Here is a 14,314-nt window from a genome sequence, read left to right as displayed (position 1 = left end):
TGTGTGCGTGTGTGTGTGTGATCGTAAATGTTCGTTAGTGTAAACATTAGATAAACAAACACCATTGTTAACGCACTCGCATTTTTTTCCTTCCAGTTTGAAGCAAGCATCACACACACACACACACACACACACACAATTCCATCTCTTTCCAATAAATGAACTTGAAAACTTCAACCATTTTGGAATTTGGATCATTTAAGTTCGAAGATTCATTCCGCTATTCATTGTTAATTAAGCTTTATTTTTAGCTGAATTTAGTTATTCATTGGTACAAGCATTCAGGTATTTTAAGTTTGTACCAGCTGTGTATCATACGATGCGATTTGACATGATTCAGGAACGTTGTAGAAGTTGGAGGTGGAGGTGGTGGAGGAGACGTGGAGTTAATTGTGACCTGGTTGTTGTAGCATATCCGGTCACGTGGCATGTATCTCAACTGGGCAATCACTCATCACGTGACGATCGTTACGATGGCGCGAACCTGGATATTTTTGCGCGAAACAACACAAACAAACGATTTCATAATGACATCAATGTTTCACGCAATTATTTTTAATATTTTATTACGATTCAATTGTTATATTATCTGTGAGTTCATATTCTTTAAAATTATTTAATCACACTTCATTATAACTAGGCATTTATAATTTGTCTATAGACAAAAGTGGTAGAATATTTCAAATTAATTTCTTAAATCATTATTAACTGAGGCGCTAAATGAAAGTGTTCCCTGACATCTCATCGTACGAGACATTTCATCATTGCAAAATTTCTTCATCATTGAATTCATCATTGCTCAATTCAACGTTATAGCAAATCATCATTTGAGTATTTCAACACCATAATATTTCATCATTGTATAAAATGCATTTAAACCGCACGTAGTGGAAATTCTCGATAAATTGTATAAGTGTATGAAAGCGAATCGTGCTTATTTATTTTTAAAACTATTTACCAATTTTTTTAATTTTATTTATTTATTTTTTTATTTTTGGTGTGTGGATGATTTTATGAAAAAAAATTTAATCTTAAAAATATGAAAATATAATGATAAAGTTTATTTATTTAGATTCAATACCGATACAGTGGACCTTCTGCTGCTGACAGTCGCCAATACAATTTCAATGGGCATTGAGCTTAGCAATTTGCCAATTGAATTTATATTGGTTATCTCAGGACGATTCATAATTTACATGGGCGACTGCTTATTAATTTGCCCAGTGAGAAAATGTACCACGGTGTCCAAAGCATTTAAATTAACTTTATCTTTAAATTAAAAATTAATTGTCTAGATTATATACTCTAGCTAAGAAAGAGGGCACTACTGACACCATAGGTATATCAAATCATAATCTTATAAGAAAATTCTTTGCTAGGTCAGTTTTTCGATGGTCTTAAGATCACATAGAATCTTTTTTTTATTTTTGGTGAGTGGATGATTTTATGAAAAAAAATTTTTCGTTTTTCGTTTAGACTGAAAATTTAATTTTTGATGCTATATGCCATTTGTGTACAAAATCGACCGGAGGTTGTATGCTGGAAAGATTTTAAAAGCCAATGTGCTAGTAATTAAACAAATATCCAACCGAGTTGTTATTAAATTATTTATTTAGTCATTTGACTGATTGTGAATTGATGGGTGAGCAACTCAGTAAATAATATCCACTTTTTTAAAAAAAGCCAAAAATCAATAAATTTATTTTGGTTTTGGTTAAAATTTTTGGAAGAAATAAAACTAAAAACAAAAATAACATTAATAGTAAATAATAATAAGTAAATTAAATGATATAAAGACAATCGTAACGTAGTAAAAAATAAAAAAAAACAAGCATAAACGTTTAAATCGAAACATACGTTAAAAATAAAACAGAACATTTGAAATGGTAAATGGAATAAATAAATTAACAAATGAAAAGCTGTCGTCGTGTCATGATCAGAACTAGTATGATCATCATCATCACCGTCAACATCATCTATGGTGAGATATTGATGGTGGCCCTTGCTGAGTCCAATGGAATTGTTGTTGAAATGAGGTCAGGTTGATTGTTGGCCATCCAATAATATTTTGTGAAACTAGGTCGATGAACTCCAATGGGGTTATTCCCTCCATTAATGATGTCTTTGTTGGTGATGTAGTTTTTAACGTTAATGTAATTGTTGTTATTGACGTGATTGTTATTGATGCAATTGTTGTTGTTGATGTTTCGAGGAATGCAATTAATGTTGTAAATTCTGTTGATCACTGACTGACCACACTCAACGTCACGATCGTTATGAACGCTGCTTCTTCTACTGCCGATATTAACTACATTGCTGTTTAAACTGGACACGAATCTGCTCAATACGTTGACCATCATTGTTCTGTTGTTGAAGTTTGAAGGGGATGTTGTTGTGTTTGTGAGGTTGCTGGCCAGGTTGTTGGGGATGATGTGGTTCTGTGAAATGTCGTAGTAAGCAGGAATGTACTGCTCTGGAGAATTTGTGAAGTATCCATGATTTCTAGGGATGGGATGTTTTGCAGGAATGTGATGATGGATTGGAACTGCTGAAGCTTGCTGAACCGTAACTACTCGATATTCGTTATTGTTATACTTTTTGAATATGTTATGTATCCTCGGCTCCAGGCTGGCGACGGTGTCGATTGCTGGCAGTGGGAAAACATTTCTACCGTTAGTTGGTCTGTGCAGAGTTGTCGTTTTGTTGCAGTTGTGGTTGTTGTTGTTGTGGTTGAACACATGTTCATCTGGCGTTGATAGAAACCTGCGTAATATATAATCACTACCACCGCTTCTATGAAACACCGGACCTCCATCCATCTTACATTTGTTGATGATGTACGTTGCCAAGACAACCAGGCCGGCCAATGAAACAATTCCGGAAGCAAGGATCAGTCCCACTTTGTTCAGTCTCCATTGGGAGTCTATGTTGCTGAAGAGGGAGTGTGTTGATGAAGATGTTGATGATGATGTTGATGATGAAAAATTGATTAAAGATGATGACGATGATGTTGGCGTTTTTGATGTTGTACTCATTGTTGATGTTATCGGCGATTCGTTAGTTGTGCTACTGAAAACATTTGTTGCTTTTATTTCTTCTTCTTTGTTTTCACGTAGAACCACCACTCTAAAATGGGCCACTGACGATCCGAAACCGTTAATAGCCGTACATCGGTATGTACCAGCGTCTTCAACCTTTGCTTTCTTAATACGCAACCTTCCATTTCTAACAAGAGATGGTACAACTTTTTGATAACTTATGTCCAAATGTGATAAGTTGTTGTAGTCAGTCGGTGTTTTATTATGATCTGATGTTATTTGTTTCTCCCAAATGATGAAAATGTTGTGCTGAGTTGCAGAGATGGGACATTCGAGTTTGATCTGTTTTCCAGTTTCAGTAAAGTGCAGTTGTTGGTAGTGTGGCTTCATGGAAGGAGGTTCCCTCATTGGAATGTTTTGATTCATTTTTCTCGCCTCAACACTGACCGTCCACAAGATGAGGATGCTGATGAGAGGGGCCATCTGGGAAGTCAGCATCATTTTCGTCGTTTTTGGTGTCAACTATTACAAATGCTCTCAAGTTTTGTCACTTGTTATTGAACGCTCAAGATAGAATGTGAATTATTTTTCTTGCTGACTAAGTTTTTCAATCTGTGCTGGTACTTATACCCGACGATAAATATAATGATTAATACTTTTAAAACTTTAGAGTCTGAAAATTGTTTTCAAATAATATGGAAGTCCTCCACCGCGTCTTATATACTGCCTCCAAGTCTCTCCTCTGTTGCATGCCTCTAAAACATAACAACACCTAGCATCAGCATCATTTTCACTATCGTGAGTTATCATCTTCATCATCGATAACATCATCAGTATCTTCATCTTCCTTTCTTCACACCTTCAAAACCAGCTGGTGATTCATCACCTGATCAGGACTGCCAATATTATTACTACCAATGTTCCAATTGCTTCAATAATGATAATTATAACTTTCAACGAACAAAGGTGAAACTAATTAAAACATATTCGGCGTGCCACTTAATTAGCGCTGTCATCACCTTCATCAATTAACACTTTGTTGATGGGAAAATACCAACATATTTATCCTTATAATCGATAGTCATTAAGAAGTTCTTCGGCAACATATGTTGAAGCTTTATGAACAGTTGTTTGTTTTTTCTTTCCAGTGCTTTTGCCGATGTTGCAAACATAAATGTAGAAACAATTTCTATTTGTGTTATTAGAAAAGTTTTACTATTTAGTGAAATAGTTATTAATTCTGGTAGTTGTGACAGCGCAGTAGCAGCAGCAGAAATTGCAACGCTTATTTTTATCTCAATGGTTTTAAATATACACATCCCGTATTATTATTATTCATATGAAAATAAGCATTAGTTCGTTTAAAGTTCGAATTTTTGGTTTGTCAAGAACGAAACGTCATGAGTTGTTTTTAAAAAAGTTAAATAAAAATACTTTTTTCTTGAAGGCAAACTTTTTTAGTTGTGGTCATCTCGCGTGCGCTTGTTGAATGTCAAATCAACAATTAAGCAAGGACAAAGACAAGGACAAGGACAAGGACGAGGATGAGGAGACGGAACAAGAAGGAAAGAGTGCCAACTGTAAATTAACAAAATAATTTTAACACATTTTTATCAAAAATGCTGAACGATGATTTCCGATTTTAATTTCCATTTTAATTTATGACGCGGATAAATTTTGAAGGCCTATCATGCAACACGACACGAATCGTTCAGTCGAGAGACCCAGATAACAGGGAGTTGTTCCTGAAGATGGCGCTCATCGAGCTCATCGTTCACACGCTCTTCCTCGTCATCATTATATTGAGTTCGTTTTCTCATCACACATCTTTCAATTTAATTTTCAAGATCTCATCAACTTTTATTTATTTAATTTATTTTTTATTATTTTTATAACTTTGTACCATGTTGAATAGCATTTTTTAATTGTTGAAAGTTTGCAAATATAGGAATGAAGAATAAAAGAAATCTTAACTCAACAAAAAATAACACCAAAATCATATTGAAAAATATGCGGAAAATTCAATACGTGTTAAAGATGACATAAGTTGATATAAAAAACTGAACCATAGTCGCCGACAGTCCAGGCTTCAAGCAGGTGTACGACATAACCAACTCCGTGAACAGCCTGTTTGTGCAGAGTCCCGTCAGGAAAGAGAAGCCTTACGTCACATTCAACAACATTTCGAGAAGGGAGGAGGTCTGGGATGTAGGTGCTCTTCATTCGTTCTTCCACCTTTCCTTATTCATACATTTAATGCGAAGAGAAATAATGGAAATGAATGGTGAATGGTGGCAATATTACAAGTTTTTGTTAGTAAAAAAAGGTCGAATATTAAATATTATTAAACTTTTGATGAGGCAAAAATATTTAAATGGAATTATATTTAATTTTGTAATAAAATAAATATATCTAGAAAATATGTATATTTTTTATATACATTCAAAAATAACAAATAAATTAATATATAAAAATAAATAAATAAAAATGAATAAATAAATATAGATAAATAAATATGTATATGTAAGACATTTAAGTTTCTCTCCACCATACCTACATACATCCAAGTACTTAGAAAACGGCCTGATAAGTGGTCTCTTTTGGGAGATCGACGAAGGTAAAGGAACAGATTCAGTAGACATCGAGATCAGCAACATTCTCTACAAGAACACCCTAGTTGACTCCGCCCAGATCAGGCAAATCAGGGTTGTGAACACCACCTGTACTGTCCTCATGAAACCTGTCCTTTGCTACTTCCCTTACGGGGTTGGCGGGGTTTACAAAGAAAAACTGAAGGGAACTTACGGAACGTTAGCATTTGCGATTTCATTACCGTTCGCTTTGTTGGTACAGTGTATCTTCATTATTCTAATTTATATAAAAATAATATGATAGACTTAATAATAATAACTAAATAACCTCTCAAAGATTTTAAAGCATTTTTAACCATATTTTATAGGTTTAATTCATAGAATTTATATTTTAATTTAGCTTAACAAGGAAATTATCCTGTTACTCAATCTAGCCAACTGTACTAAGTAAATAAATTAAAATTAAATGCAGAGAATTTTCAAACTTCAACAAACTTGGCTTCGGGAAGTACTACGGCAAGGTGTCGGTGTACGGTAATGAAGGTTACACCTACCAACTGCCCCAATCTAAAAGTAAAGTGTTATCCAATCTTGGAACCATGAAATCTAATCAGTGGCTGGACAGGTCCACGCGAGTTTTGCTTATCGAGTTCATTCTGCATAACAAAAATTTGCACAGCTACTGCTTCGTCAAGTAGGGCCGGGTACTTCCGTATTGTTGTTAAATTAGATTTAACAAATTATTGTTTACTTTGAAAGAAAAAAAAATAAAATTTTTAAACATTAAAAAATGTTTTCTGCAGTTCATGTTTTTACGAAATAAAATTGTAAAAATTTATTACTGCAGTTTAGCCGTGGAGTTCCCAGTGACTGGTGGCGTGATGACCTCATACAACTTGCGCGTCGTTCGCATTGCCAGGTTCAATTTCAGCGAAATCTTGATTCTTCTTTTGGAAATTTGCTTCTACCTCTTTATCTTCTACTATCTATTCGTCATTTTTCTAGAAGTTGGTTCCATTTATTTTAGTCACTTAAAGCACTGAAAATTGCGTTTGACTGATATTTAATCAGAGCGAAAGCTGTTCTGTAAATTGAGCGAGACGAATAAATAGACGATCGTTTAAAATATTTCAAATTTCATTATCGAAACTATAAAGATTTGTACTATCTCATAAAATTGCACACTTTTATAATATAATTTTTGTTACGCTATATTTAATTTATTTTTAATAGATGGTTTGTGTTGTTTGTACAAATATAATTGCACATGTAACATAATGTTTTTCAACGTTTAAAAAAAATACAAAAAAGCATACAACACCAGAAAATCACAGGCAAAACACAGAGGCAAACAAACAAAAATACAGATACATGCAAACACACAGAAAGTGACAAACATCAAAACACTGCCAGATAGTAATCACAAGCAAAACAAAGAGACAAACAAACAAAAATACAGATACACGCAAACACACAGAAAGTGACAAACATCAAAACTCTGCCAGATAGTAGCGTTCGGGTTTTCATACTTCCTCTCAATTGCCTCCTTCATCGACATGTTCATCGTGTTTGTCAGCCTCTCGTGCCTCTGCGTGCAGGTCTACGGGATTGTGGCCACGAAAGGCAAGGAGGAGACAGCCCTGCAAACCGACTCCATCATCTGGCTTGGAGAACTGTACAGTTTCTACGATAGTGCATTATCTATTGTATTCGGATTGTCATTTCTCAAGGTTATCAAGTTCATTATCGAGATTAAGTGTCGACGATTTTTTAATTGTTTTTACTGTTTTGAATGATAGTGGAAATGATGAAGGTCGAAATTAAAACGATGATTGCGATGAGTTTGTTTTGAATGTTGTTATATTATAAAATGCGCAATCCAGCTCTTCAAGTATTTGAATTTCAACGCGGCCTTGTGGAGTTTGTCGAAAACTGTTTACCTGTGCAGTAAAGAATTGGCCTCAATGGTCATTCTCACAGGTTCGAAACTGTAATAACCCATGACTCTTCATACAAATGATGATTGTTGAATACTATAAAAAAGCAACCAGATTCGGATTATTTTAAAACATTTATTTCAAACCTGACAGGAGTTGTTTACTTCGCTTTTTCAGCAGCAGGAACAGTTCTTTTTGGATACGACTATGAAGAGTTCTCGACTATTTCTTTCTCCGGGTGACTTATTATTTCAATAGTTATATTGCTCAATGTCACATCAACATCGACTATAACAATGTTTTGAGTTTTATTCATCTATTTATTTATTTATTTATTCACAAAACCAGAGGGCTAAAAAAAACCACTTATCCGGTAAGAAAAATGAAAAAAAATGTTCGAAAAATGAATCGTACGTCTATGAATTAAGTAAAAACATAAGATAATAACTAGATTAAAATATCTAGATTAAAATTTAGCCCGTATGTTTCATTCTATTTTATGTTGATAGTAATTTTCACACCCATAAACATAATTCAAGTTTTTTTTTCTAGTTATTTATATTTAAATAAAAATTAATATTTTATAATATTTTGTGTAACGCATGAGCCAACACACACACATAAAACACATAGCGCTTCCATGATCCGTGTGATCCTTGGAGACATGGATTTCCAGTTACTGAAAGCAGGAACAAAAGAAGTTTCCGGAATGTTATTCATCCTCAGTTTTGAATCGATCATATTCTTCGTCTTCCTCGCCGAATTCCTCGCCATCATCATGTTCGCCTACTCACAAGTCACCTTGCTTCACCAGAAGCAGAAGTTTGAGATGCAGATGCTTGAGTACACGTACAGGGTAGGTAGGGTCTCTTTTCAGATATTTCTACTTTTTATTTGTAGTATCGTTATGTTTTAGCGTCGTATTTTGGCGGTATTGTGATTCTATATTGTATTGTTGATTCTATAGTATCGTTATTTTTTGTAGTATCGTTATTATTTTCAGTATTGGAACCTCACGTTGAAATAATATTTTTGCATCGTCATTTAAAGTTAGCCCTTAATAGTTTTGTTCGTCATCGTTTGGTTCATAATTTTCTAATTTATATTTCTAGCTTGATTTAATGAATTTTCAAACCATTCGGAAATTGTTATTTTCAACGTATGTTGATCTTTGTTGGTTAGATTTAAATTTGTTTCCCAATTTACTAAGATATCGAATTCTAGATTTTCAAATATTATTTACTTAATAAAGAAATTAGCCCAGCTGTTCCACAAAAAGTACAACGAACCACCTCTCATCTCCGTCAAGGAATGGAACAAAACGATGATCGAGTGAGTGCTTGCTCCCCGTTCCATCATGTTGTTTTCCACATGGTTTAAATTTCCAACAATAATTTAATGCTTTTCAATGAAAAACATTGCTGATGCTTCATAGAAATGAAAATCCTCTTCAACGTAAACAACACGGTGAAATAAATTCTCCGTCAATAATTTGTCAATTTAATTAAATTATTTAAAAAATAATTTTGTTACGTTGACATTAAGCTTGGGTCATCCAGCCAACGCAGCGACCACCATATTGAACAGATACAGCGCGCAAGGCATCACCAAAGATAGCTACCTGACCTACCCCCAGCAAGATGAACTGACCTACGAGTTAGAGTTCTACATGAAGGCTGGTTATGTTCAACCTTGAATTTTTTGCTTGAGGTCTTTACCCTAAAATATAGTTGTTAAGGTTTTTGAATGATTTTTTTGTAAAAATTTATTACCAGTCGGCATACATGACAGAGAAATTGAAGATGCTGTTGATGGGCTATCATAGGTTGAACAATTTATTCCAATCCAAGGTTGACCCCTACACCAGGGCTCAGTCAAAGATCAAGGGCGGAAACATTCTTGGCCGTATGCTGATTGACATCAAGAAGGTGAATTGGTGGATGAACGTATGAATGAATGAACAAACGAACGAACATACAAATAAATGAATGAATAAATGAATGAATAAAGTCTAAAAGTATTATTATTTCTCTTCAGTTTAAATATTCATGCCTAAACTAATTTTTAAATATATTTTTTCAATAATCAATAATCAGGCTTTGAGAAAGAATCGATCAAAACGAGATAAAGTCAAACAGTCGATACAGACAGAGTAAGAGCCTTGAACCTACTTTTTCATTAAAATACTTTTTTATTTGCACGGATGAATGCATTTTCATTACCAACTTGATTTAGGCTGGCAATAACAAGAAATCTGCTCAAACCTGAAAAAGCAACTTTCCACTGAAGTCATCTGTACAAAATATATAACAATATGTCATTAATTAATTTTAGAAATCGAACGGTTTGTTTTGGTTACCATTTATTAAGTTTATTGATTATGTTTAGTTGAATTATTAGTCATTTTATATGAACCTTTAATTTAAGACATTGAATGAAATTAAAATTCACAAGTATATTGGAGGGGGGAACAATTGAGTCACACACACGCGTAACAGCAATCTACACTACAGTAAATGTTATTAATTGATTTATCTGTTGACTGTTTTTGAAACACCATTCTTCCCATTTAATTTTCTCTAGTTTGTTAAACATTAAACTTGCTTTTGACGAAAAATTCAAACACTGTTCAAACAAATACTATTATTCCGTTCGTTGAGTTCAACTTGAGACTTTTGAGCTTGTTATCATTGTTGTATCTTGGTGAACACTGCAGTTGAAAAAGAAAGTTGAAATTTATACAGCACTCTGAAGCAATGCACAGCTGGTATTAACGTTCCACGAAAGCGCTGCGTCTTCATTACACACAAGATTTTAAAAATATACTCTAACTCAAATATTCAATTTAAATTTTGTTTTATTTGTCTTTGGAGGTTAAAATTGTTTACCAAGTTAACAAATGCTATTACCGAAAAATTTTAAGTTTAAGAAAAAAATATTAGATACACGCTTGCTTTCTATCTTTATAAGCATAACCCTCTGTTTTATAGTTAAGTTTTGACGATTCTATATTTAAGGCAAATTAGAAAAAGCATAAAGAAAGAATAACCGCTAGTTACCACAGCTAAAAATGCCACCGCTGTAGCTGCTACAGCATTGTTTTGAAGCTACCAATTATAATAATTTATTTTATTAACATTTTCGAAAACCGTATTATTGAGACAATAAACTGAAAATAAATGATTGTAACATTAAAAATAGATTCAAAAACAAGCAGAATAGACGTAGGACTATCTTGAAACACAAAACTGCCAAATTTTTCTTTATTAACAACTAACCACATTAAAACTAATGTTCAAGTGATTGAACACTACAAAGTAAAACTAATGAAAAAGATGACAGCGCTAATTAAGTGACACGCCGAATATGTTTTAATTAGTTTCACCTTTGTTCGTTGAAAGTTATAATTATCATTATTGAAGCAATTGGAACATTGGTAGTAATAATATTGGCAGTCCTGATCAGGTGATGAATCACCAGCTGGTTTTGAAGGTGTGAAGAAAGGAAGATGAAGATACTGATGATGTTATCGATGATGAAGATGATAACTCACGATAGTGAAAATGATGCTGATGCTAGGTGTTGTTATGTTTTAGAGGCATGCAACAGAGGAGAGACTTGGAGGCAGTATATAAGACGCGGTGGAGGACTTCCATATTATTTGAAAACAATTTTCAGACTCTAAAGTTTTAAAAGTATTAATCATTATATTTATCGTCGGGTATAAGTACCAGCACAGATTGAAAAACTTAGTCAGCAAGAAAAATAATTCACATTCTATCTTGAGCGTTCAATAACAAGTGACAAAACTTGAGAGCATTTGTAATAGTTGACACCAAAAACGACGAAAATGATGCTGACTTCCCAGATGGCCCCTCTCATCAGCATCCTCATCTTGTGGACGGTCAGTGTTGAGGCGAGAAAAATGAATCAAAACATTCCAATGAGGGAACCTCCTTCCATGAAGCCACACTACCAACAACTGCACTTTACTGAAACTGGAAAACAGATCAAACTCGAATGTCCCATCTCTGCAACTCAGCACAACATTTTCATCATTTGGGAGAAACAAATAACATCAGATCATAATAAAACACCGACTGACTACAACAACTTATCACATTTGGACATAAGTTATCAAAAAGTTGTACCATCTCTTGTTAGAAATGGAAGGTTGCGTATTAAGAAGGCAAAGGTTGAAGACGCTGGTACATACCGATGTACGGCTATTAACGGTTTCGGATCGTCAGTGGCCCATTTTAGAGTGGTGGTTGCACATAAAAACGAAGAAGAAGAAATAAATACAACAAATGTTTCCACTGACACAACTGTCTCAGAAGTTGCTCAGAGTTTTAACAAACCGCCGATAATACCAACAACTGGTGCAGCATCAACAACGCAAACATCATCATCTTCAATCAATTTTTTATCATTATCATCATCTTCAATCAATTTTTTATCATTATCATCATCATCATCAACTCATTCCCTTTTCAGCAACATAGACTCCCAATGGAGACTGAACAAAGTGGGACTGATCCTTGCTTCCGGAATTGTTTCATTGGCCGGCCTGGTTGTCTTGGCAACGTACATCATCAACAAATGTAAGATGGATGGAGGTCCGGTGTTTCATAGAAGCGGTGGTAGTGATTATATATTACGCAGGTTTCTATCAACGCCAGATGAACATGTGTTCAACCACAACAACAACAACAACAACAACCACAACTGCAACAAAACGACAACTCTGCACAGACCAACTAACGGTAGAAATGTTTTCCCACTGCCAGCAATCGACACCGTTGCCAGCCTGGAGCCGAAGATGCATAACATATTCAAAAGTTACAACAATAACGGATATCGAGTAGTTACGGTTCAGCAAGCTTCAGCAGTTCCAATCCATCATCACATTCCTGCAAAACATCCCATCCTTAGAAATCATGGATACTTCACAAATTCTCCAGAGCAGTACATTCCTGCTTACTACGACATTTCACAGAACCACATCATCCCCAACAACCTGGCCAGCAACCTCATAAACACAACAACATCCCCTTCAAACTTCAACAACAGAACAATGATGGTCAACGTATTGAGCAGATTCGTGTCCAGTTTAAACAGCAATGTAGTTAATATCGGCAGTAGAAGAAGCAGCGTTCATAACGATCGTGACGTTGAGTGTGGTCAGTCAGCGGTCAACAGAATTTACAACATTAATCGCATTTCTCGAAACATCAACAACAACAACCACGTTAACAACAATTGCATCAATAACAATCACATCAACAGCAACAACAACTATAACAACAAACGCGTGATCCAGGTCAACAATAACAATTATACCAAAGGCAACTCTTTTAACAAACGTATCAACGATAACATCATCTGTGATAGAAATAACACCATTGGAGTTCATCGTCCTAGCTTTGCAAAATTTCACTGGATGGTCAATAACAAAAATGATCTCATTTCAACAACTTCCTTGAACTCAGCTAGAGCAACCATAAGCATCTCGCCTTAGATAGTCATGATGGTGATTGATTTAATAGTTCTGGTGTTGATATGAAGACATTATTTTATTTTATCAATTTGAATTACCGTATTATTATTATTTTATTTTATTAATTTATTTTTATTATCATGATAAATTTGCATTACTACCTTTTTTCCTGCCTTCTTTTTATTTTGCAATTAAAATTGCTTTTGAAAAAGTTTATATACAATTAGATCACTACGTATCATCAACAATAATATTCATTCATTACGTAACGTGATTTTTACACCATTCCAGTCGTTGAGGAGTTGGAGGATGAAAGTGTGTTTTACCAAGTTTTCTATTATTTTATTCTATCTAAATTTATACATGTTTACGAAGATTCTTTTTAGTATATTTTAAAAATTAATCAACGAAAAATTGGCAACTATTTGTGACGATATATAGGGTCACTAGGGTCATGCGGTCATTCTTTAAATCATTAGTAACTTCATAAGCGTTGTTGTTTAACGTTCGCCGCCCAGTTAACTAACCGTTCTGCTAGTTTTGCCTTGTATGTTTCTTAATTTTTGAGTTTCGTTATGAATAAACTTTCATTATTTGATATTAATGTTGTTATTTTAAACAGTCAATCTCAATCAATGTCAGACTAGACTTAACAGTCTTTAAGTTTAATTAATATATAAATTAATTAATTTTAATTAAATAAAACTTAAAAGAGAAGAGAGGTTACTGATTTTAGTTTGTGGTGTTGTGTCCAGTCGTCAACCAGTCAAATTTTGGTTAAATTTAATTTTAAGCTTTGTATTATTTTTTTCTATTTATTTTTATAATATTAATTATTTAATTTTAAATTAAATAAAAATTTAACTCAATTTAAAATTTAATTAAAACAATTATCAGGGAAGTTCAAGCCAATTCTATGCTTTTTATTTTATTTGTTTGTACTAGCAGTAACAAACTTACTTTATTAAAATTTTTAAAAAATTAACATTATTTTATTAATAACTAATTTTAATATTAACAACATTAATTCTTTTACTCAATAGTCTCAATTACTGCAAGAAATAATAAATAATATAATAATAGCTCAATTATTTTTATGCTTTTTGTCGGCTTTTGTTTTTCTTATTAATAATTTTTTTTAGTTTATTCTTTATTTGTTGTTAATAAAATAAATACCTTTGAAATACAGAAAAACACTTCTTCATTTTGTAGTTATCTAGTTTTGTTTTTCATTGTTCAAAAACTAAT

General features: G+C 33.4%; 3 protein-coding genes across 3 annotated transcripts; 2 read left to right on the top strand and 1 right to left on the bottom strand.

Moving 5' to 3' along the window:
* Positions 1–1,976: 1,976 nt before the first annotated feature.
* Positions 1,977–3,521, bottom strand: HELRODRAFT_178737 (hypothetical protein; the record flags this gene model as incomplete). Its single annotated transcript, XM_009026813.1, has 1 exon — positions 1,977–3,521. One exon carries the CDS (start codon positions 3,519–3,521, stop codon positions 1,977–1,979), a length of 1,545 nt encoding a protein of 514 aa, XP_009025061.1.
* A 1,178-nt stretch (positions 3,522–4,699) lies between these two features.
* HELRODRAFT_85974 (hypothetical protein) lies at positions 4,700–6,672 on the top strand (the record flags this gene model as incomplete). The annotated part of the gene is made up of 5 exons (XM_009026683.1): positions 4,700–4,844; positions 5,110–5,246; positions 5,607–5,848; positions 6,102–6,323; positions 6,477–6,672. 5 exons carry the CDS (start codon positions 4,700–4,702, stop codon positions 6,670–6,672), a joined length of 942 nt encoding a protein of 313 aa, XP_009024931.1.
* A 4,762-nt stretch (positions 6,673–11,434) lies between these two features.
* HELRODRAFT_178735 (hypothetical protein) lies at positions 11,435–13,087 on the top strand (the record flags this gene model as incomplete). The annotated part of the gene is made up of 2 exons (XM_009026812.1): positions 11,435–11,811; positions 12,064–13,087. The coding sequence occupies 2 exons, from the start codon at positions 11,435–11,437 to the stop codon at positions 13,085–13,087; spliced, it is 1,401 nt and encodes a 466-aa protein (XP_009025060.1).
* Between the last annotated feature and the right edge of the window lie 1,227 nt (positions 13,088–14,314).

This window comes from Helobdella robusta (genome assembly GCF_000326865.2).
Source record: "Helobdella robusta unplaced genomic scaffold HELROscaffold_49, whole genome shotgun sequence".
Classification (NCBI taxonomy): Eukaryota; Metazoa; Annelida; class Clitellata; order Rhynchobdellida; family Glossiphoniidae; genus Helobdella; species Helobdella robusta.
This window is presented reverse-complemented; position numbering and strand designations above follow the sequence as displayed.